Below are 24,745 nucleotides of genomic sequence, written 5' to 3'. Positions count from 1 at the left end.
GTCAATCCCTTGAGTCTTCAGTTTTCACCCAGGCATAAGATCCCCTCATGGTCTTAACTTCCTACCCTCTACAGATTATACATCGTGAGCGAACAGGCAAACTACGTTAAAATGAGCACTCTGGCCTCTGTAGCACTCTTATCATTCTGCTGTATCCACTCAGTAAAACACCAACCCTGATTCAGCTGCATTCCCTACCATCTTGGCTCCAGTTCTCTGCTGTAGAAAATTCAATAAATGTATATATTGGTGCTGAAGTACCATAAAGTCATAGTCTTTGTGGAGGATTTGATAGGTTGGTACTCATCATCTATTCAATCCTTCTTTTAATGTGCTTTCCAGTATTGCAGAAATGGAAAACCTAAAACAAAAGAAACACAAAAGCAAACTATATTTGCCAGACTCTTCTGCAGTTATATTTGGAAGATGCAAACGAGGCAGGGGCCCACACCCTCTGCTTTGGCTGTTGTTGCTGCCAAGCACATTCTTGGAGACAGCGGGTTTTTCTGCAACAGCATCCCAATATTCATTGACTAGTTTTATGGGATATGGTAGCCAGCCCCCAAGATAGCACCTAACGATTCTTGTCTCCTAGTATTCACATCTTGTGTAGTCCCCTTCCACAGTGAGTAAGGTCTGACTGGTGTGACTGATAGAATACTACAGAAGTGATCGTATGTGACTTCTGAGGCTAGGTCATAAAAGACATTGCTGCTGCTTCCTTGGCCTCTTGGATCATTCATTCTGGGGGAAGCCAGCCAATGGGGGAAGCCAGTATAGACATTCACACAGCCTATGGAGAGGCCCACATGGAGTGGGGAATAGAGGCTTCCCCCAGGACTAACCTGTCAGCCACCTTGGAAGTGGATCCTGTAGCCCCAGTCAAGCCTTCAGATAACTGCAGCCCCAGGCAAAATCTGACTTAATTCCATGAGAATTCCAGAGCCAGACTGCATTGCCAAGGCACTTAAAATTTCTGACCAACAGAAACTTTGAGACATAATAAATTTTTATTGTCATTTTAAGCCACAACAGTAAGCAAACATTTATTGTTGTTTTAAGGTTTTGGGTAACTTATGAGGCAGCAATAGATAATTAATACATGGGGTTGAGAGTTTGGGCAGCAGCAGTGCTCTTGAAGCCAACATTCCAGCTTTCTATTTTACCACTTTCCCATTTGGGGCAGAGATAGCAGCTCCCTACGAGGCCTGTTTGGCCATGTTGCACTGAGAAGCATTCTTGATCACCCAGCCTAATGTCCACTCCTCCAATCCTTCCAATGACTTTGTAAGCACACATTCTCTGTCTTACATCTTTTTATGCTTTAAATAGCTAAATTGGTTTCTGTTCCCTGCAGCTGAGCTTAATCTAATAAAAATACCCATCTCAAATCAACAGCTAGACACTAGAGGCATTTCTGTTAAAGTCAGGAATAAGACAAGCAAGTTGGCTATCAAGGGTATTATTTAACATCAATCTGGAAGTGCTATTTCATTATTAGTCAAGATAGTGAAATAAGAATTGCAGAGAAGGAGGCAAAATTGTCATCATATATTATAAGGTGATATAATTGTCTACCAGGAAAATCTCAATGAATAAGCTGAAAATAAAAACTAGTAAGAAAGTGCAGTGGGGTAATCAGTTAAAAATTAACAAAAAAGATCAACAGTTTTCCTATGTAGCAGCAAAAGTCATTTAGAAAATATAAAGAAGAAATAATCTAGTCCAGTAGCAAAAAATGCATAAAATAATTGGGAAAAATAAATTAATAAGTTTAATGCAATTTCCATGAAAACTCCAGCTTTGTTTTGAACTTGGAAAATTTTTATAAAGTTATCTGGAAGAATAAATATTTAAATATAGGTAGAAAATTCTGATAAAGTAAGACTAACAAAGAAGGACTTGTCCTATGAGATATTAAAATATATTATAAAATTGCAATAAAAATGGAGTGATTTTGCTTCCAGAATGGTTAGACTGATCAACAAAGTAGAAGAAAAAGACCAGAAATAGATCCAACTATATGTAAGAATTTAATATATGGCATACATGTTAGGAAATCAGTGGGGCAGGTATGGATCGTCCGATAAATTGCATTGTGGCAGATAAGTTTTTGAAAAATTATATTCATATGTCACATTTTATAAGAGAATAAATTCCATTTGGATCTAATTGAAATAAGTAATCACTCATGTTGTTAAAAACTCTTAGTAAAATATAAATAGAAGTAGTTAAAGAAGTTCTAAAACATATAGGTCAACAGTAGTATTATTTAGGCCAATACAGTCTTTTTAGGCTTAACACCAGAGCCAGAAACCATGAAGAAAATTTTGAAGATTGACTATTTAAAAATTATAGCAAAAGAAGCAATTTCACTCCTTCCCTCTCCCAATAAATGATCAACAGGGGAAAATATTGGAACGTATATGACACAAAGGTATGTTTTCCTTATAATGCAAAGAGTTCATATAAATCAAGAAGGAAAAAGACAAATTTTCCTTGACAAACATTTTCTTCCACTTCAAAGAAAAACAGGCTCAAGAGGTGAGAAGGCTATTCACATTGGAAGTCAATTGGTCATGTGAAAAACACTCAAACTTCTAATAATCAATGCAAATTCACACAAAAAGATGCCACTATTTATTTATTTGTTTATTTTATTTATTTTTTCCCCCAAAGCCCCAGTAGATAGTTGTATGTCATAGCCGCACATCCTTCTAGTTGCTGTATGTGGGACGCGGCCTCAGCATGGCCAGAGAAGCAGTGCGTCGCTGCGCGCCAGGGATCCGAACCCCGGCTGCCAGCAGCGGAGCGCGCGCACTTAACCGCTAAGCCACGGGGCCAGCCCACCACTATTTATTTTTGCATTGACACATTTTAAAAAGAATGAATCCACTGTCACTGAGTGGGTAGGAACTAAATACTGTCAGATACCATTAGTGAGAGATACCTTTCTGTAGGTAATAAGGGTCTATGTATAAAAATTGTATCCAGAAATTCTACTTTGAAGAATTTATGCTAAGGAAGTTATAGGATAAGTGAACAAAGATGTTTGTACAACATTATCATGTGGATTATAATAGTGAAAAATTCAACACAACCTAAGTGTTATCAATGAGGAACTGGTTGAATAAAAGTTAGGAAGTTCATGAAATGGAATTCTAGACAGTCATCAAATATTAGTATGTGGATCTATATTTAGTTGCATGCAAAATGCACACAATATATGCATACCAAAACAGTAGAGTTCAAAGAAATAAAATAAATCGGTGTGTCTGTACATAGAAAAACTTTTTATATTATACACCAAAATTTTAATAACAGTTATTTTGGGGTAGTTAGAGTGTGGGTAATATCCTTCTATCCATTTCTGCATTATGTGAATCTTTTGCAATGACCTTTATAACAAGAAAAAGAAAAAACAGCTGTGAAGAAGGAGAGAGTGAGAAGACTGAGGAGAAGAAAAGGGAGGAAGGGCAAAGGGGGGGGGGCTATTTTGGGTAGGTTTACTCTTGCTTCACTTGCTTTTTTTTCTGAGGCTACCTGGTAAAAACTTCCTTCTCTTTCAGTTTTCAACTTTTCTGTTAATCCAACCACAGAGGCTCTTAAGCCATGTATAGTCAAACCAAAATCTTGTAATCGAGGAAAAAAATGTAATAAATCAGTCCATGATCTTGAATTTTGCCTAAGGAGAAAATGCAGTTTGATGGGATTACCAGCCACACAAAATACCTGCAACTCAACACAGGCCACACTGATCACGTTGAACTGTGTACTGTTCTACTTTAGCAAAACTTTTCCTAATGGGAAGGTCAAGCACGACATGGAGGTTATTTATTTATTCTTCTAGATACCATAGGACATACTTACATTTGCCTCTTGCATAATTGTTTTCATTTAGCTGAGTTTTAGTGTTATGCCTTCAGCCAAAACTGGAGACCTTCTTCATTCACTCATTCAACAAATATTTATTGAAGCCTAAGCTGTGCTTACCTACCGTTCTGGATATTTGGGATGTAATCTGTGTCCAGCTTTCCCGGAACTTGCTTTCTAAAGAAACAGCCCTATGACAATATCTATTGTTGAGGCTATCTGCTACTTTATTCAGTATCCCATAGAGAAGTTTTTTTAAGATAAGAACTGGAAAAGTAGTCAAGGAATTCATATATACTTTACTCATGAGCAAACAAAGGAAAGTTTGTTTCTCTCTTTTGTTTGGCTTGCCAGGAAGCTCAGTCTATCGTTAGCTCAACTTGAGTAACTGTGTAATATTTTATGTCCATCCTATTCCAATACTAACCTCTCTCCCTTTGGGAACTCCTTATCTTCCTATTTCATCTATATTTTCACTGGCCTTGCTTTTTAAAACTTCGAATTGTTTTGTTTCACTGTATTCTAATGTATTTGTAAAGTGGTTCAAATTTCAAATACCTCGTGGGATTAGAGGAACAAGATAACACCATGAGGAAACAGACAAATCCAGAATGTGGTGCATTTTTCAACACAAATGACCTTGTCTCTTCAAAAAGCCAATATTAAGGAAAACTAAAAAGTGAAAGGGACTACTCTAGTTTGAGAAATGGGGGAGAAAACCCACAAAAACATAACAACCAAATGCAGTAAGTGACACTTGATTGGATCCTGGCTCATGGCTCAAAAGACAATATTACCTATGAAAGATTATTTTGAGGAAAGCTGAGGAAATTTGAATATAGCATGGGTTATAGATATTAGCGAATGATTGTTAATTTTCTCAAGGCCTGATAATAGTATTATGATTATGAAAGAGAATGTGCTTATTTTTAGAGAAGCATACTGAAGTATGTTGGGGTGGTGTGTGTTGTCTGTAACTTTGGGATGATTCAGCAAAAAAAAAAAATATATATATATATATTTTACAAACATTTATATACAGATAAAGCACATATGGCAAAATGTTAATTGTTGAATTGTGGAGCCTGAGCATTGGCTAGTATTGTTGAATTAGAATGGATACCGTACTATTCTTTCACATATTCTGTATGTTCGGAAATTTTTATAAGGAAAACTTGGAAATATTAAATTATGTATCAATGACTTATTTACCTCTCTTTTCTTTTAGTATTCTGTAAGTGTTTGAATGAAAGGGTACTGTATTATAACGGAAGGGAAAAGGAGCAATTTTAAGCGGCATCTGATCGCTAGTCTTATATCCCAGAGAAATCCAGGATAACTTTAAGACTATTCATAAATTTGGTATCTAAAAGATCAATTCTGAGCGAGAGTGGTTTCACTAAAAGTGGAAGCCAGAATAGAGAGTTCAGAAGTTAGAGCTGAGAGGGTAGGCCACTCATTAAACCCGGGATTTGTTGTTATTTTTGCCGCTGTTACTATGACATCACTGGAGACCTGGAATTACTCCCACTTCAGATCTTCCTGAACTCTCGCGATACCAGCGCCTGGTGGAGCGCGAAACGCCGTGGGAGGGGCTGGGGCGAGATCGACCGACTTCCGGCCAGGCCGTTGTCTGGGTGGCGCGGCCGAGTCATCGCTTGGCTTCGCCGCTCGCATCGCCCATCCCTCCCCCCGCCCCGGCGCGGGGGGTCGACCAGCCAAGTGGGGCGGGAGGCGACTCGGACCCTCCTCTTCATTTCGTTCTGGCCAGCTCCCCGGCTACCCGCGCTGGGGCCTGGGGTCCTCGGGGCCCGCGAGGCCCGGTCTGAGAGGCCGGGGCCTACGTGGGCCCGCCGCTGGGCCCCATGAGGCATAGCCTGACCAAACTGCTGGCGGCCTCGGGCAGCGATTCCCTCACCCGCAGCGAGAGCCCGGCGCCGGCCGCGACCTGCTCGCTGCCCCCGGACTTGACCCGGGCGGCAGCGGCGGCGGAGGAGGAAGAGACGGCGGCGGCCGGATCTCCCGGCCGCAGGCAGCCGCGCGGCGACGAGGCCGAGTTGGAGGCCGGGAGGGGGAGCCGCGGCGGCGTGGCCGTGCGCGCGCCCTCGCCCGAGGAGATGGAGGAGGAGGCGATCGCCGGCGTCCCCGGGGAGGAGACGGAGGACATGGACTTTCTGTCCGGGCTGGAACTGGCGGATCTGCTGGACCCCCGGCAACCGGACTGGCACCTGGAGCCCGGTCTCAGCTCTCCCGGGCCTCTCTCTTCGTCCGGCGGAGGCTCGGATAGCGGCGGCCTGTGGAGAGGGGACGACGACGACGAGGCCGCGGCTGCCGAGATGCAGCGCTTTTCTGACCTGCTGCAGAGGCTGTTAAACGGGATCGGAGGCTGCAGCAGCAGCAGTGACAGTGGCAGCGGTGAAAAGAGGCGGAGAAAGTCCCCAGGAGGCGGCGGCGGCAGCAGCGGCAACGACAACAACCAGGCGGCGACAAAGAGTCCCCGGAAGGCGGCGGCGGCTGCTGCCCGTCTTAATCGGCTGAAGAAGAAGGAGTACGTGATGGGGCTGGAGAGTCGAGTCCGGGGTCTGGCAGCCGAGAACCAGGAGCTGCGGGCCGAGAATCGGGAGCTGGGCAAGCGCGTCCAGGCACTGCAGGAGGAGAGTCGCTACCTACGGGCCGTCTTAGCCAACGAGACCGGACTGGCTCGCTTGCTGAGCCGGCTGAGCGGCGTGGGACTGCGGCTGACCACCTCGCTCTTCAGAGACTCGCCCGCCGGTGACCATGACTACGCTCTGCCGGTGGGAAAGCAGCAGCAGGACCTGCTGGAAGAGGACGACTCGGCGGGAGGAGTGTGTCTTCATGTGGACAAGGATAAGGTGTCGGTGGAGTTCTGCTCGGCGTGCGCCCGGAAGGCGTCGTCTTCTCTTAAAATGTAGGGTCAAGTAATCTGCTCTTTATCCGCGTTTACCCCTTTCAACTCCCTTACACCATGTAAAACACCTTAGTGGGACATCTTCACTGGACACATTTCAGAGGAGGAAAAAAAGTAATATTGAATCTTTAAGTGTTTAGCTAAAAGCATGAATGTGACACTGTAACCAACTCCTAATGATAACATGTGACTATTAAATCTCTCTGACAGTTTCTTTTTTAGGTGATTTCCTTCCTGCCAGGCTCCGTTGTAGGGGTTACAGAACAGTCGTTCCCGCCTCACAACCTGGTAAGGATCCATCTCTTCACGTAACGCTCATGCTCTGCTGCTTAGTCTACTTTAATGGGCAACATCTCAATTTGTGTGTGTGTGATTTTTTTTTTTTTTTTTTCTTTTTTGGAAGGTGGGAGGGAGATCTAATTTGGGCCCTGTCCACCCTGGAAACAGACTTGTGCTGGTCAATAATGTATTTAAGATGCTTCTTCTGGTTAAAATAGCTGTTAATGTGTCCCCTTGTTCAGACTTGCGTGTACCTAGCTCTTCTGTCCCCAGTGTGGACATGGCCTTGGATGACATCGGTTCCAACTGTACACTGAAAGCTGCTAATAGAGATACAGTTTGGAGACAGTGAAACAGGTGAAGTTGAATGGAAGTTCCGAGTTGTACAAGGTGCAAATTGGAATTCCAATTTTAGAGCAACTTTTCAGAGGTTGACAATAAGTATTTGGGGCATGCGCAAATGTGATAGTTTTGCTGGAGATGACAAAAATCTCTTAAATATTCAAGAATGCCTTTTAGTTTTCAGTAGAAAATCTAGAAATACAGTCTATTCAGATTAACAGATTGTAATATCTCACCATTAGAGAAATTGGAAATTAATATGCATATCAGATTCCTGTGTTAGTTAATTGAAGGAGGAATAAGAATGGTTAATGAAATATTTCTCTGAGGACCAGCACAGTGATTACCCTATCACTGAGTATGAATAAATTGTTGAACACCTTTATTTTTGTTGTATTAAAATTTTAGGTTAAATTTATGTATGATTAGATATTGAAGGTTGTGAAATGTGAATGAAAACGTGTAAAGTGAGGCTTCACAAAGAATCTTATTCTCCATATTTCAAAGGTATTTGTTCTATTTTAAAATAATTTTAAAAATTGAGTGGTTCTGGCTACTTAATGACACGATGGACACTTTTTCCAAACATGGGACATATTCTCCCCTTGAAGTACTCTATTATCTATTGTCCAGTTGTATAAATTGAGTTACGGTGTCCTTCAGTGTAACAGGCATTAAGAAATTCTTTGTGAAACATCACTGTTTGATAAAGTATATACGTATTTAGCATCCTTGTTTTTCTTTGTGCTAAAGTGGATACAGCTGTTGGGGCAGAAGAGACGGGACCAGCTGCTGGCCACATTTCCTGCTTTATTTTAAAAGGTAGTATAAGAAATGAGGAAAAAGAGGTAATATCAGGGCTTCTGCTGTCTTTTATTTTAAAATGTCCATAATAAGTATTTTCCAGCAGTCCAAAGATGTAAGTTATCTTACACATAAAATGTTTTATTTTGTTGTTATTTGGTTATGAAAATGGAATCCTTGTTCTTGCACAACTGTAAATGTTTTGTTGCTAGATAATACGATTTGAGACCTAACTTGGTCTCTGGTTTCCAGTGCATCACAGTGTATTTTGTAAAATCATCTGCACTTGAGCATGAATGGGTAGTAGCCAAACTCACAACCTGGAGTGATGAACCTGCTTATACCTAAGTGCAGGAGCAAGCCCCTCACAATGCAGCTGCATGGATTTTTAGTGCCTACTGAATTATATATATATATATATATATAAAAACCAAAAGTAGTTGGAAAAATTATTTGAAATGACTAATTTGTGCTATCTTTATGGAATATGTTAAATGTAGCTTTTTGAAACAGAAGCCTTGAATTGAAATTTAATTAATACTTGAACATTTTGTATATATTTCTTTGTATATAATTTTGTGCAGTACCAATGAAAAAATACGGTGTCATAATAAAACCAGGTTTGTTGATCTTTCAGTTATGGGCTCAAAGAATTTATTCATCTCTAACATGACATTGGAAAATAATGGATGACAATAGGAAAAATGATTGTTGTTAATGCTGACTGTGGGTCTTAAAAGGTTCTGGAAGCAGTAAGTGCGTTTTTCTAACAATTATACCATTCCCTTGGAATATTTCCTTCCTAATGTCAATGCTTTTCCTGCATTATTTGAAGTTTGGGGCTGGGGAGAAACAGTAGTCAGAGCTTTCTGAATTGGGATGCTTTGCAATTCCAAGTGTAGATTTTTAGAATGTCATTTTATAAATGGCAGTTTTTGGAAATACTTGATTAAGAACTTTTGAAAATGGAGATTAGTATCGCCTATTTTTAAAGCTGCTTTGTTAGGTTCCTTATGTTTTAACTGTCTTCTTAGTTTCCATATCATTCTCTTTTTTTTCTAATTTTTGGTGACTTAGTGATTTTGTCATTTTTTACATCAGCTTCATGGTCTTGTTTTTACATGGTATTGCATGTATTTAGGACCTTTCTAACAGGGGCTTTAAATAAATTTGGTCATATTTATGTGTAAGCACATTTTACTGTAAACGTTTGAGTTTCTGAATTTACAACAGATCTGTTTATTTCAGTATGTAGTAAACAATACCTTAAAAGTGTCCTATTCACTACTTGTTAATTAAAAAAGTTATGATTAATATGAAACTGTTGTCTTACTATTTTTAGAAAATTGTGTTCTGAATGAGTAGTAGTTGGATAAAGGAGATTTCTGAAATATGGCTTGTTTTGAAATTTTCAGGTTTGGCTCTATTTACTGTAATGGATAAAAACAATTTAGTAGTTGGGGAACCTTTTTTTTTTGTTTTCCTAATTTTGCCTCTATGGCAAAATGATACATAACTAGATTAAAGATGTAGCTTTTTAATATTTGTCTTCTGATGGTGACAGGTTTTCATACATTAATTGAACTAACACATCATATTGACCTACTATTTCTATCATATTGACTTAACTGTTCTGCACTTCCTTGACCAGACTTAACTAAAAAGTCCACGTTTGTTAAGATGTAGTCACACCTCTGATATAATCCAACAAAAAGTGTTCAAAATATTTTAAATATTTGTGCATTTTATAATCACTAAATTAATCTCTCTCTCTTCTCTTTAAACAGCTTAGCAGTGTCTACAAAAACGAATCTTTTCCTACAACCTGTTAACTGACTGGACTGATGGTAACAAAGTAATTGTGGGAGCCATGTCGGTCAAAAATTTGGCATCTGCTGAAAAAAATGAATGCCATTTTCAAGTTCCCAAATTACTTCTATACTGATTTCACTTTCCAGAAATGGAGATATGAAAAGATTCTCTGGAATCCTTGAAAGACTTAATAGAAATACATGAGACTAAGTTAATTTTGGAACAAAATTATATATTTTTTTTGTCTTTCATGGGAGTGATACTCAGTTCTTTGCATACCTTTTAAAAATTGTAACCGTTGGAGAAGAGAATTACAGTATTTCATCAAGGAATGTTAGATTCTTTACATAATCAAGAGTACATTCTATGGAATTACATTTAGTGGAGTAGAATTACATAAACAGGCCATCAGTGATCACAAGGCATATCATGAGTTTGTATTTGTTTCCTGGAACACGAGAGCTAATCTGAAGTACAGACAGACGTTTCGGAGTAGAAAAGTTAATGTAAAGTCCTTAACTATAAAGAGTAGTCTTTAAATAGATGCATTGATTTGTCTGTATATCTTTGGAAAAATTGATTATGATGAAATGTCTGGGTAGTTAATTGCAATTCAGGGTAATACCAGGATGTCTGGATTCTGAAGTTTTGGCTTGAGCTTTGTCTGAGTACTTGACACTTGAATATTTTGAGGTCTCTAATGAATGGTATACTAGTTTCTACTGTTTTATATTAAAGTTTCTGTAGTGTTATGTAAGGGCTTTAGTATTCTGGATGATGGGAGTGGCTTTTTTTGTGGAATATGGTTGTTTTATTTAATTGAAACATTTTTCCAGTTTATTACAAGTGTGAAAAAAACACTCAAAACTCTGGATTGTTTTATTTCATTTTTGTTGGATTATGTTAATACATTCTTTCACCTGGTCTAGACTGAGTCATATTATCTGACTCTTTTTCCGGAAGTATGCAGATGATAGAAGTGGGAGGGGGTAGGAGATAGGTTCTTATTTCTTTTCTTTCTAGAATGATTCATCATCATAACTATACAGTTTGGTTATTGTATGATATCATACAAAACTTATTAAATCCACTCAGTTTCTTATAATCTAAGTGTATTCAGTGCCTGTGATGCCAGGCAGCAAAGAGCATTCCTAATGCCTTATACTTAAGTGACTAATAGATGGTCCTACAGTACAAACAGTACAGCTAGTCATAATTCCACAATCAAAGATTAGGCATCAACACTATTTGGTGACCATAACTACTGCTTTGTTAGAACACAGTGGATCATTCACTGATAATGAGTAATTATCTTTTCTTGCAGCGCTATCAGTACTATGCTGAATTTATTATGTATATTATTTCTAACATCCAAAACTAAATACTTGATTTTTATATGTTTATTTTATGATATTACTATTAAATTTTTATTATCTACCTGAAAAAAAAAAAAGTAATTATCTTTTAAAATGTGTGACTACCTAGTTCAGCATTTTGAACGTATAGTTTAAGGTCTCACTAATTTAGTCAGGTTTTTTTTTTTTTTAAGATTTTATTTATTTATTTTTCCCCCAAAGCCCCAGTACATAGTTGTCTGTCATAGCTGCACATCCTTCTAGTTGCTGTATGTGGGACACGGCCTCAGCATGGCTGGAGGAGTGGTGCCTCGGTGCGCACCCGGGATCCGAACCCGGGCCGCCGGCAGCGGAGAGCACGCACTTAACCGCTAAGCCACGGGGCCGGCCCATAGTCAGGTTTTTAAGTTAAAAAATCTAATGACTCTTGAAAGTCAAATAGGTAGTAAAATATTTTCAAGTGTTTATTTTCCCAGACTCACTATCAATACAAAGTTTTGAGACCCTCCCAAATGTTTATATTTTTATATTTTACTGTGCTGTTTATTCTTCAGAAACCAGGTAGTTACTGTCTAAGCCAGGGATTAAAAAGGGGACATCTTCCATTAGAAACTTGTAGAGTGTTTTGTTTGGCCAGCACAGTATTTTTCACATATCTGAACCTGAATACCTCAATACTCTTTCTACCAGTCACTCCCTGTTGTCTTATAATACCAGACTGAGCTCTCACCTAGACTGCAAATGGTCATTTACATTCAGTTTTGAAGTGCAGAAAAATTAAACTAAGTAATTTAAATTTTATTCAGGAAGTAAATTATCATTAAGAACATAAATCCTGTAATATTAGAGAAAAATTGATTTTTAAGATATAGGTACAGAAAGTTGCTCACTAGCTTGCCTTTTCACTGCTTTGGTTACTGATAATAGTGTTTTTATTCTTAGTTTTTTTACCTTTCCCCAATTTCTACATTCAAGATTTCTTAGTTACAGCTATTTTCCCCACTTTTTAAAAAGAACCCAGTTCACAGTAGACTTCAATAATTTTTGTACTTTTGTTGACCCAAAATTACTAGTTTTTTTGAAAATATTTTGCTCAGTTTTCAGTTAATTTATAAATCTAGTCACTAATAATGTTTTGAATATTTGTGTAGTTCTGTTAATATGCACAGATTTGAATTTTATTGGTGGCCCAACTTCCTTTAGTCTTCTGAATTCTGTGTCTTTCCTATATACCCACTGAGTTCAGTTTCCTAGACCCCTCTGGCTTTTGGTGTACTATAGTTGGGGGTATACAAATTATATTAATATCTTAATTTAAGTATAATATAATATGAACCCTCTTTTTAAAAGCCAAATAACTATACAAAGTTGTAAAACAGAGATTTAAATGGTTTATTGTGACTGAACTGAAATATTAAAAACTTGTTCTGACAGATGCAGTGTTCTTTAGGTCTTAGCTACAAATGACTGTTTCCTTAAACTGTAATGCAGATCACAGTGGGTTCACACGTCACTTGTCTGCCCCCTGACCAAAAATTTTGATAAAGTAGGTAGCAACGGATTTAAAATATCATGTTTTTTTCTTACGTTGCCCATTTCTACTAATTGAAAAGATGATTTAGGAAATACATGGTAGAGGACAGATGTTAGAAAGAAATACTTTTTGGTTAGAGAAACCATTGTAAACTCTTGTATCCATTTATAGATGGTATTATGCTAGGGACTAAATACTGTGGGAATGTTTAAGGATAAGTAAACAATTTATACTAAATTATCAATTTAGTTATATCAGTGGGTTTTGAATTATCCAAGTTGGTTACACCATTCTCTATTTTTAAGGAGTCTAATTTAGTAATTTGGGTATCTTATTTTTGAAGTCAGGAATTACTTGTAATTCATTGCTTTTTCCACTGTGCTAAGTAGAACTCGGCTTTAAATAAAAGTGACAATGCAGATAAAACTCTGACCCCAAATTATACATTTTATCTTGATATTCCAACTTGTAAAATGAACAGGTAATTTTTTTTCCTTTTAAATTATATATTTTTTTCCTAGTTGTAAAAGTAAAGCATATTCATTATAGAAAACTAGGGAAATCCAGAAAGGAATCAAGACAAAAAGAAAAATCACCCATAATTCTATAACCCAGAGAATATCCACAGTAAAACATAGATTCTTTTGCCTCATATTGGGATCAGTTTTTTTATAAGTTTGGTAGGGAATACATTTTAGGTACCTGTTGAAAGAACAAACAATCTTTGGTTTCTGAAAAACTGAAAATGTATTTTTTTAATTTCACTTGAATTTTAAATCTTTTGCTGCACTGCTTAATTTATTTAGAGACACTGAAAGCCTATTTCACTTGTGAAGCTGCCTTTTCTAGGTGACAGGCTAAATTCTCCTTTCATATAATCTTAAGTAGCTTAAGATTACTTAACAGATATTTCACTATATTTGGAAGGAATAGTTAAGATGCCTGTGAATATGATCTAGAATGGCACTTAATATTTTGGTCAGTAAGATTGGCTTGTTTCATAAGAAAATGTTGGTCTAGATCTGTGCTGTCCAGTACTGTAGCCATTAGCCTGTGGTAAAATTTTAAATTAATTAAAATTAAAAATCCAGTTATTCAATTACAGTAGTCACATTTCAGGTGCTCAACAGCCACATATGGCTAGTGGCTAACATTGTCAGTCAGACATAAAACATTTCCATCATCATAGAAAGTTCTGTTGCACAATGCTGATTTAGATGCTGTCACATAAGAAAATGGTTTAAAGAACTAAGATGAAAAGTTTCAGGAAGGGGAACACAGTAGGTCACTTCAAAAATGTAAATAATCTTAGGAAATGAGGAATAGACTGGCTATTTCAGAAAACAAACCCAGGAGCAATAGGAAGAATATGGCTACCATTTGAGTGCCTGATATGTTAGTTGCTATGTTAGGCAACTTACATGTTATGTAATACCAATCTTGAGTGAGGTTATTGATGAGGATACTGAGGGCCAGAGAAGTTAATTAACTTGCTTAGCATCACACAGCTAAAAAAGAGGCTTGAGTCTATGTGATTCCAAAGAACCATCCCACACTACTAGATGGAAGCTTCTAAGATAGAATTTGCCTCAATCAAAGAATATAGCTTTCCAAGGATATAAATGAGGTGATTTTTGAAGTAGGTAACTATATCATTAGAACAGCTTAAGCTGAGCCTGAATAACCATCTGTCAGGAATACTGGAGTTGATCCCTCTGTGAGGAAGGTTGTTAAATATGTTCTAAGATTCTATGGATTAATAATACCTATGGAAACACTGAATTGGGAAAATGTAGTGTTAAGTAACATTTGCTATAGTGTATTGATACCTATTTCTCCCCATTTTCATTCCTGCTTGGATTCTTTATGAGGGCTTCAGTGGAAACTGCTGTATGGTTATTTTTTCCTGTGTTAAAGACCAAACTGCCCAATGTACGGGAGTAGAGTGAGTGAGGTGGAAGAGACGTTATTGGGCAAACTAGATAAGTTATGCCCTTGTTTAAGTGGGTAGCCTTTACTGGTTGCCCTGTGTAGCCTTTTGTTGTAGGTCCCAGAATTTTACCTCATGTGATAAATTACAAGTCTATGTTTATTCATACATGAGACATAGGTTATTTTTACAATTTTATTTTTGTGTACACGTTTGTTTATCACTGAAATTCTAGGCCAGGTTCAGGTAACTGAAGAGCCTTTATCAGTAGTTTATATTGTCTAGATCCAAGGTATGCTGCAAATCCAGTCTGGAGCAAAATGGGAAATAACATCTTTCTAAAGACAGGCTTAGAAATTCTAATCCAGTAAGTTAAGATGTTTCCTTTCTCTGGTAGTGGGGCTGACGCATACCTGTGAGAAAATATTGAGACAGTTCATTAGAAAAAATAGTTGTATCAAGTGGCAAACCTCTGTACAATATATATTAATCCCAGAAGTCTTAAGATGAAACTAGTTTAGATAAAGATTAAGGCAATGCTATTCTCTTCAGTGTCTATTAGTCCTAAAAACTATCCTTTTCTTTTGTCCCTTTCTCCATTTCACCTCTGGGGCTCATATGGCATAGACTGCTAGATACAAGAGTTCATCAGAGAATAACTGAATTATTTTGGAGTAGCAGGCTTATAGCTAGACATTTTCTGATGGAATTTTCCTTTAGTGGAAGTGCTCAAACTCTTAAGAACATAGTGTATATAATGTAGCTTTCACACTAGGCATAGTACTGTTTGCAGCTTTGTAGCTGGCATTCAGTACACCAGTTAAGGTTAAGAACCTAACTACACACCCTGGAGGGGTACAGTGTGATAAATTTCTAGAACTGTTTTCAAATTCTTGAGAAGTAATATTTGATTACTTATAAGAAAAAAGCCTTATTAACTCTTTCAAATAAAAATGGTAACATTGCTTTAAAAATAGAAAATGTACAACTTAAAACAGCAAATACATTTTTTAGGTAACTATTTATATATTATGAAAGTTTTTCAATGATAATGAGAAAACAAAGAATCGTACCTGGCTGCTAGGCCACCATTCACAGGTATAGCCAAGATAACAGGGTACAGACCACCAAAAACAAGACCAACCACTCCACCCCGTGTTATGGTACAGGTTTCACAGTTCAAATCACCTAGGAAATAAATTAATTAGTTCTGGAAATGATGCTCATGATAGTCAAGCAAACATGATTTAAAGAATGCAAGGTCCCCTTCTATGTATCACAGATACTCAGTTTTCAGGCAGTAATAGAGCAAATGCAATTCTACAAGGCATGTTAAAAGGTATAATTACATGTACTAATAATCTAAAATAGCCAGGAATAACTGATAAAAGCATCTTAGGAAAAATTCTCTAATTTGTTCAACTTGAATATAATAATCTCAGTTTGTGCTGCTTCTAGCTTTCTGCACTTGAATTAGCAAACCAGATGTAATATTTTTCTGTCTTTAAGAAACTTTTTTTAATGGGAATTTTTCTTTTTACAATTTATACTTAATCTTATATTTTTACATTATATAGTATGACTATTTTTATAAAATACTTTACAATTTTATTCAAATTAGTATATTTATCCAAATTATTACTAATTTATCCAAATTAGTGTAAGGTATATTAAAAATAGAAAGCTAAGTTAATAACTTAGTTTTCACTCAGTCTGTTCAGTTCATTGGGCAGTAGGTTTCCCGGGATCATAAAAATTCTTTCCACACAGATCACGGGGATTCAAGCAAAATACTCATCCAATTTAAACAAATTTGAAGTAGCACTTAACAGAAGAGAATTTAAATGGACTGCCTCCCTCTCCACCACCATTGGTGGTAAGATTTTTATTTGAAATCATTAATCAAATTTTTTATGATTAGCTATACTCAAAGCCCTCAGCACATATGGTAAACTGTCTAAAGGAAATCAAGTCTCCATATACTTGATAATTTTTATATATACATTTAGTGCTTTGAGAAATTTACTAAATGAAGACTCTTATTCCCATAAAATTTTTTTCCCTTTAAGGAAATTCTCTATAAAATTTTTTTTAAAACTAAGGCAGTCAGCATTTAAAAAAAGTTTCCAAATATTTCTTACTCTAAGCACCGTGGGAAACATAAGTTAGATAAAGGATTTAGAATTGCTATGTGTGTGCATTTTACTTGTTTGCTAGACCATACTAATATGAATTAATTGCTGCTTTACATGGAGATGCTAACAAGGTTCAATCTTATCCAAGTACTGACTACATTATAGCATATAACTACTTGATATTAATAGTTAATGATTAATGTAAGTTGCAAATAATATATACCAAAGAAAACTCTGGTGATAGTGAAATAGAATTTACCTGTATTCAAAGGTAAACTTACAAAACCTTTGTAAGATGCGTGTGCCGTCAAAAATGGAATCACTGCCATTGGTAAGCCAGCAGATATACGAGCCTGTGTCACATTTAAGATGCGTCGAAAAAGGCTATTTGCTATTAGGCCACAGAGAGCAGCATTAAGTCCAATATATGTTGATCCATTTTCAAGGAGATTCCTGAGTGGGTGAGAAAAAACAGTAACTTTTTTTTGGCTCTACTGTGTGTGTGTGAGCTCTCCAACAATTCTGGCCTATGTTACAGAACTTATCAGGACTTTAGGAATAACAAGATTCAGCATTTATCCCTTATAGCTCCATAAAACAAAAACCTTTTAAAATCATTATGTTTTACACACAGACTTTTTATTCTAAAAGGCTTTTGAATTTGGCCAACGCTTAAGGATACAGTGAAACATTCAGATTTTGCAAAATGTATTTTTGGATTTTTAAGGATATTAGTATAGAAATTTCGCCCCAACTGTATAGCAAGAAGAGCTTCTGAAGAGTGATTTGGATGCCTCCTCTGGGCTCCCACAATACCCAATAATTACCTCTCTAGCACAACACATTATACGATGGTAGGATGGTAGTATCTTATAATCATTGATTTACATGTCAGGCTTCCCCACTAGGCTGTAAACAACTTGAAGACAATAGATACAAAGATATATTTGTCTTGGTTTCAAGAGAGCATGACACACAGAAAGCATTCAATGAGGTGGAATTAATATGTTTCCTTCCACTCTTCTCTGAAGCATTCGAGTTAGGATTGGGGGGTCGGCAGAGTGCTAACATTTAAAACATACTCTATGCTAGGTACTTTACAACAACCCATTGATACAAAGAAGAATAAATTGAAGTTTTGAGATAGTGAGTGGTAGAACTGGTTTTTAAGCCACGGTATTATGAGTTTAAAATGCAATGTTCTATGCATTCTTTAGTTTTGGAAAAAATAACATGTAAAATTATTGTTGGATATTGAAAATACTCCAATTTAAACTCCTCAGCCCACTGCTTAACTTTTTTACTACCTGCCGTGCCATCTACAACACAGGCGTCAACCTCTTAAATTTCTCATTACTCTTAATTAGGCAAACCAGCCACACAAAACCCCCTCTAACTTGTATGGTTAACGTTCATCTTAAAACAGCTTTTCTAGGAATTCCTAATTGAGCTTCCTACATTGTATAAGGTATTACTTTTCTTACCTGTCACTTTGCAATCATAATGGTGCTTGTCATTCAACCATTGAGCACCTACTACATGCAGCAGACTTCAGTGTTTTCATAGTTTATTGTTGGAGGATGAAACACATATAAACTTGAGATATAACAGAAGTCTATTAAAATGATAATGGTAGTACGAGAGAGGCAGTTTAGAAACTTAGGGTCCACGAGATAATTTTTAAACAGTGATGAGAGCCTAGAGAACCTACCAGACAATAACAACTGAAAACACAAATGTGAAGGACCCGTGTATTTTTGTGGGAGCTGGAGGGAATGGGAAAGTTAAGCACTTCTTCTAAAATATTATTTTCATATCAATCCTGTGAAATATATATTATCTCCATTTTAGTCAGGAACCAATGTTCAGAGGTAAGTAATTTGCCCATTTTTTATATTAATAATAATTATGATTATCAATATATAAATTATATTGATATATGTTAAATATAATAAAAACATATAAATAAATACATAAATAAAACAAGGAGTGCAACTAGAATCTGAATAGCAAAGTTTGCTATCTCCCAACCAAATTTTAATTTCCTATGGCTTAAAGTCACCTTTTTATTTTCTTTTTTTGTGAAGATTAGCCCTGAGCTAATATCTGCTACCAATCCTCCTTCTTTTGCTGAGGAAGACTGGCCCTGGGCTAACATCCGTGCCCGTCTTCCTCTACTTTATATGGGACGCCGCCACAGCATGGCTTGATAAGAGGTGCATCTGTCTGCACCCGGGATCCGAACCTATGAACCTCAGGCTGCCGAAGCAGAGCGCGCGAACCCAACCACTACGCCAGCGGGCCGGCCCTAAAGTCACATTTTTTAGTTAATAATTCAATAAGTACAAAATTGTTATTATCTAACAGCCCTGTTGCCAGTCAATTTTCAAAAAAAGTGCCTATACAACTAGAAAGTCATGACTTTTTGACAAGACATACACACAAAATAACTAGACACATGAACTAAACATGAAAATTTAAGACCAGATTTAACAACAGCAATGAAATATATGGTACGTGAAACTATTTTGTATTTCAAACCCATCCTTTTTTCATCTCACCTGCCACCACCCTACCATCACCACTCACCAGGATTACTATGCCAGTTTTCCAACTGGTCTGCTTACTTCCTTTTCTCTCCTACTTTAAATCTATTTTCCAAAAAGCAACTGGAATCTTCTTTAGAAATGTTAGGTGGATCACATCATCAAGCATAAAACTCTTCCTGTTCCTTCAAGCTTATGCCCTCTTCCCTTGTACTTTAGTAACTGGTTCCTCAAATATGACAAACTCTTTGCTCTCCTGTCGCCTAGGCATATGCCCTTCCCTTTGCCTGAGACACTGTCCCTCCCTCCTCCCCAGGCTGGCTCCTTTTTATCCTTTTTGGTCTCAGATTTTCAGTTTAAATGGAACCTACTCAGGCCTTCTTGCCAAGGAGGTCTAAATATTTTGTGGAAGTGCACTGTAGTTCACTCAGTGTTGTCTTCAAAGATCAGTGTGTTTCCTATATAGCCTTTTTCTATTTAATAATATCTTAAAGATCTTTTAGCCATGATCCTGTTTCTCTGACATTCCTCGCCTAGCTATGTGTGTTATACGGCACTCTTAGACTGGTAAGCATGACAGAAATGAATTGAGAAAGAAGACAATTTAAAAGCTATTTTAAAGTTTTATTATTTAAATGAGTCTATAAATGTTTACATTTGACTATACTCTAAGCCAACCAGAAAAACTGAGAACCATCATATAATTAGATATGTCCAAAGACATGAATTCTAGCCTTGACTTCAAGCAAAATGGTTAATCTCTCTGGGGCTCGGTTTTCTTATCAAGGCAAGAAAAAGGGCTGTTTCCTTCTGACATTCTATGTTGTTTATACTCAGACAAATAAATTTGAGATAATGAATCAATAATGAAAATCCACCTGGTAAAAAATATTTTTAAGGGATCTTACCTTTCTGCTTCTGGAAGTTGGTTAATTTTTCTGGTTATGATATCAAAAATTTTTTCCTTGACGGTATCATCTGGTTCATGATTTTCCATCTTGAGCCTTAAAAAAATTAAAACATCGTTTTTCAATAATGTATATGTACAGAAAAACAACAAAAGGGCTTATAATAAGCATTCTGAAGACCATACATATTTAATTTTAAAAGAAATAACTATAGATTGAATCCATAATCTGAAAAATCAAATGCAAACACACCATGCCAAAAAAAAAAAAAAAATCAGTTCAAAGTGAAATAGAAACCAGAACGTGAAAGGCAACAAATAAAGCTTCTAGGAAATACAGAATGTCTTTATAACTCTTAAAAATATTTCTTAATTCACAAATAGCACTAAACATTAAGACATTAAACTAATATTAACTAATTAAAAAGAACTTATATTCATCAATAGATACCATAAAGATAAGCTAGTGTGGGAGAAAATGTTTGTGACATAACTGACAAAGGAATAGTTAGTACCCACAATATGTAAAGTACAAATCAACAAGAAAAAAGCAAGCAACCGAATAGAAAAATTGACAAAAGGTTTGAACAGGCACTTCACAAAGAGTAAAGCCAAATAGCCAATAAACATGAAAATAGCTTAACCTTATTAAAATCAGGAAAATAGAAATTAAAACCAGCAAGATACCAATATATACCTAGGTTGGCTAAAATAAAAACGTGACAATTTCAATTACGGGCAAGAATGTGGGGTAACTGAAAACTCTCATGTGCTGCTAGTGGAAGCGTAAATTGTACCCAATTTGGGTATGAACACTATGGAAAAGAATTTGGTGGTATTTAGTAGGTAGAAGACACATATACCCACCAATTTTACTTCTAGGTATAACCTAGAGCAGAGGTCAGCAAAATTTCCCTCTAAAGGGCCTGACAATATTTTAGGCTTTGCGGGTCACATACGATCTTTGTTGAATAAGTTTTTTTTCTTTTTTTTAAACAACTCTTTATACAAATCATTCTTAGCTGGCTGGCCATACAGAAACAAGCTACAGGCTTTGGTCCACACACCAATAGTTTGTTGATCCATGCACTAGTTGGGGTAAATGTCAGAGTAGAGGGATGGTGAATGATAAGTTTTAGCCTGAAGATTTAGCTCATTAAACAAGATTTCAGGGTAGCTGAGTTAAGAACAGCAAAAGTTCAGAGATAACAGCAAAGAACAACATGGTTTTATGAAGTTAGATTTTCTTAGTTTACTATCTTCCATTTGCTACAAAATTACAACACTAACAAATATTTATTGGGTACCTGTTAGATATGAGAGATCATTTGGAAAATGTTGAGTGCACTGAAATTTCGTATCCCTAGACTTAAAATTAACCTAGTAAGTACAATGCAGGCTTAGAAATGTATATCAAGGTTTCCTGGACTCAAACTTTTTGAGGCCCTTGATTACAATAACATGACAGACACAATCTCTGCCTTACAGGAACTTTGAATGATTTTATGTGTTGGGGGTTAGTGGTGGAGAGAGTAACAAATGCAGTACACGTAGAGAAAGTGTACGGTGCATATGCCGACAATAAAAGAAATTATTTCTTCGGAAACTCCAGCCTAATGCTATCACTAGTTTTCTATTCTATGCTCTGCATATTGGTGAGGTTCCGAGTTCTGTAAACTAGCCATTTCTACGGTGTGGCTACTAAAAGTCACCCTTAATTTGGTAAAAATTCTGACCGAGCAGCCCGCAGTAGGCCACTGTGTTCCCTTTATTAATAATAAATCCCAAAGACAACGCCATCTTTCAATACCACAAACGTTTCAACAGCCTTTTGCATTAGCTATTCCACGTCACTCGAAATAGCTCCGAGATAGGCAATGAGAAGTGGGGCCTCTGAAAATTAAGTTAGGCCTAGGCCACCCTGTAAACTGGCAATAAACCCGGGATTAAATTCAAGAGCAGACATTTTTTTTTTTTTTTTTTGCTATTGGTGTAGTTTAAATATAAGGCCTTTTCTTCTAAGGCGGAAAGTGAAGAGATTGTCGGCGCCCTAGGGCCGACTCCCCCCCCCCGCCCCTTACGACCCAGTCCCGGGATCTCATTCCCGCGCTGTGCCTCCACTGATACCCGGGCGTCTTCTGCATCTCTTTCCCCGGAATGCCAGTACCTTATGCTCTCCCCCCAGCAGTCGGTGCCTTCTTCGGTCTTCCTCAGCAACGCTGCGGCTCACAGCAACCTTTGCCCAACTCGCCCGCGCGCGGCCATCTTTGGCTGACACGTGACTCGGCCCGGGCGAGTGTGCGGTCGCGGCCGCCTATTGGGCTCCCAGGACCGAGGTTGCGGGCAGCAGCGACTTCCTGCTGAGCGGCTTCCAGCCGAGGGAGGTGCCGGGTCGCTGAGCGATGCGATTCGGCGAGCCCGCAGGGTACGCGTGACAGCCTTCCTCTGCCTTCCAGGACAGAGACTGTAGAAACTGAAATTTCGAGATGAAAGTTGAATGACCCTAAACCTGCTCCTTTCACTGTAAACCTGCTTTAGGCACGTTACTTAACTTCCTGGCCAATAGAGCTTACTTCATAATGTTGACAAGGGGTACAAGAAAACTGCATAGCCCTTGGCATACGATGGGTACTCGGTTAAAAAGAAGTAAAAAAGGAGCTGAGATTTCTTTGCTCCATCGATATTCTATTCTTCCTGTATCTTTAGCTTCCTATGCCATGTTAAGATCTGGGTGATTGTCCCACCATAATCTGAGCACCTCAGGAGAAGGAGTTTGTTTTTCTGACGATCCCCTGTGCGCTGCCGAGTACTGCTTATAAAAGCAGGACTGGGTGAATGTGGTGAAAGAAAAACTGGAGAGCGAGGGAGCCTGGTGGCTCCATCAGTCAGAGCAATTGAGAAGCCAAGTCTTGGACCAGGCCTCTGAAGACCTCCGTCTCGGTTCTCATCCTTGCAGCCTCTTTCCTCATCAATAAAACAGGAGGGGAAATAACACTCTCGTTGATCGTTTTGTAAAGCCGTGAAGAGCCAGTAAAAGTGCTTACCAAGGTTGCCTTGAAAATCATTGAGCTTTATCAGAGGGGAAAGTGGTATTCAAGATAAAGGGGAAAACTTCATAGGCAAGGTGAGCAGGAGTAGAAGAGCCCCTAAAACTTCTTGGCTGAGAGGGGTTTATCCGATGTCAAACCGTCTCTAGTCAATGAACCAGAAAATAAAAACAGGTCCTCAGATTCCAAGGTGGATAGTCAGCGCACGTCCCAAATGGAAAGTTTCAGAGGAGAGAATGGGAAAATCAGCTTATTAAGATACTACTTACAACGTGTGCGCATGTGTGAATGCCTTGTTTCCTAACACCCCATTTTGTACTTGTATTCCAATTTCATTTTTAAGGGTTTGAAGCTAATTTTGATATTAATAAATTTTCATGCTGTACAGTATCTGTAGCATGCCATTCTGGAGTAATAAAAGCAATTTAGTGTACTGAGATTTTATAGAAAATCAGTTCTCCACAAGACAAGATGAAATGTCCATTTTATCTAAGTTCTCAAATTTATTGGCTTAAATCGTTCATAATATTCCCTTATCCTTTAAAATCTGTAGAATCTATAGTGAGGTCACATCGCTCTTTCTTGATATTGGGTCATTTGTGTTTTCACTTTTTTGTGTCTTATCAATCTGGCTAATGGTTTATCGTTGTTTTGATCTCAAATGACCAGTTTTTATTTCATTGAGTTTTTGTTGTTGTTTTTCCTGTTTTCAATTTGTTTATTTTCTGCTCTGATCTGTATTATTTCCTTTCTTATTCTTACCTGGGGTTTAAGTGGCTCCTCTTTTTCTAATTTCTTAAGGGGGAAGCTGAGATGATGATCTTTTCTCCCCCCTAACATACGTGTTTAGTGCTATGAATTTCCCTCCAGTACTGCTTTAACTGTATCTCACAGATTTTGAAATGTTGTTTATTATTTTAATTCATTTCAAAATACTTTCTAATTTCTGTTTGCTTTTTCTTTTGACCTATGGGTTATTTGGAAGTGTGTTGGTTTCCTGATAGTTCCAATTTTCCAGATAACTTTCTGTTGTTGATTTCTAATTCAATTCCATTGTGGTCAGAAAATATACTTGTATATATCATACTTTGTATGATTTGAATCCTTTTAAATTTATTGATATTTATAGCCCAGATTCTGGTCCATCTTGGTAAATGTTCCATGTATAATTGAAAAGAATGTATTTGCTGCTGTTGTTGTATCAAGTATTTGAAAACATCAATCAGCACAAGTTGGTTGATAGCATTGTTTT

The 24,745-nt window shown here is 37.4% G+C and overlaps 2 protein-coding genes across 11 annotated transcripts; one reads left to right on the top strand and one right to left on the bottom strand.

The window, feature by feature from the left end:
* Positions 1 to 5,491: 5,491 nt before the first annotated feature.
* Positions 5,492 to 10,899, top strand: CREBZF (CREB/ATF bZIP transcription factor). 10 transcript variants are annotated; one of them, XM_014790376.2, is made up of 4 exons: positions 5,492 to 6,802; positions 7,013 to 7,090; positions 8,177 to 8,245; positions 10,015 to 10,899. In XM_014790376.2, the coding sequence occupies exons 1-2, from the start codon at positions 5,739 to 5,741 to the stop codon at positions 7,026 to 7,028; spliced, it is 1,080 nt and encodes a 359-aa protein (XP_014645862.1). In that variant the 5' UTR covers positions 5,492 to 5,738; the 3' UTR covers positions 7,029 to 7,090; positions 8,177 to 8,245; positions 10,015 to 10,899. The 10 variants fall into 10 exon arrangements, with proteins under 10 accessions (XP_014645862.1, XP_014645861.1, XP_087289669.1 ...); XM_014790375.2 differs by lacking the exon at positions 10,015 to 10,899 and adding an exon at positions 8,865 to 9,541; XM_087433543.1 differs by lacking the exon at positions 10,015 to 10,899 and adding an exon at positions 7,324 to 7,438 and having other exon boundaries at positions 8,177 to 9,541.
* Positions 10,900 to 15,039: 4,140 nt separating this feature from the next.
* TMEM126A (transmembrane protein 126A) lies at positions 15,040 to 22,779 on the bottom strand. The gene is made up of 5 exons (XM_004434061.3): positions 22,614 to 22,779; positions 20,448 to 20,543; positions 17,253 to 17,446; positions 15,932 to 16,046; positions 15,040 to 15,271 (listed from the first exon to the last, which is right to left on the bottom strand). Exons 2-5 carry the CDS (start codon positions 20,534 to 20,536, stop codon positions 15,079 to 15,081), a joined length of 591 nt encoding a protein of 196 aa, XP_004434118.1. The 5' UTR covers positions 20,537 to 20,543; positions 22,614 to 22,779; the 3' UTR covers positions 15,040 to 15,078.
* Positions 22,780 to 24,745: the final 1,966 nt, after the last annotated feature.

This window comes from Ceratotherium simum, chromosome 7, assembly GCF_057802395.1.
Source record: "Ceratotherium simum simum isolate JZ-2026a chromosome 7, ASM5780239v1, whole genome shotgun sequence".
Lineage (NCBI taxonomy): Eukaryota > Metazoa > Chordata > Mammalia > Perissodactyla > Rhinocerotidae > Ceratotherium > Ceratotherium simum.
The sequence above is the reverse complement of the archived record's forward strand: the minus strand, read 5'-3'. Positions and strand labels throughout refer to the sequence as shown.

What these genes read in the sequence shown, in the direction of transcription:
- CREBZF (XM_014790376.2), top strand. Translation starts at nt 5,739, where the DNA reads ATGAGGCATAGCCTGACCAAACTGCTGGCGGCCTCGGGCAGCGATTCC.
- TMEM126A (XM_004434061.3), bottom strand. Translation starts at nt 20,536, where the DNA reads ATGGAAAATCATGAACCAGATGATACCGTCAAGGAAAAAATTTTTGAT. An exon ending in CAACTTCCAGAAGCAGAAAG is followed by an intron (nt 17,447 to 20,447) that starts GTAAGATCCCTT and finishes TCACCCACTCAG; the next exon opens with GAATCTCCTTGAAAATGGAT. An exon ending in AAGTTTACCTTTGAATACAG is followed by an intron (nt 16,047 to 17,252) that starts GTAAATTCTATT and finishes TTTATTTCCTAG; the next exon opens with GTGATTTGAACTGTGAAACC.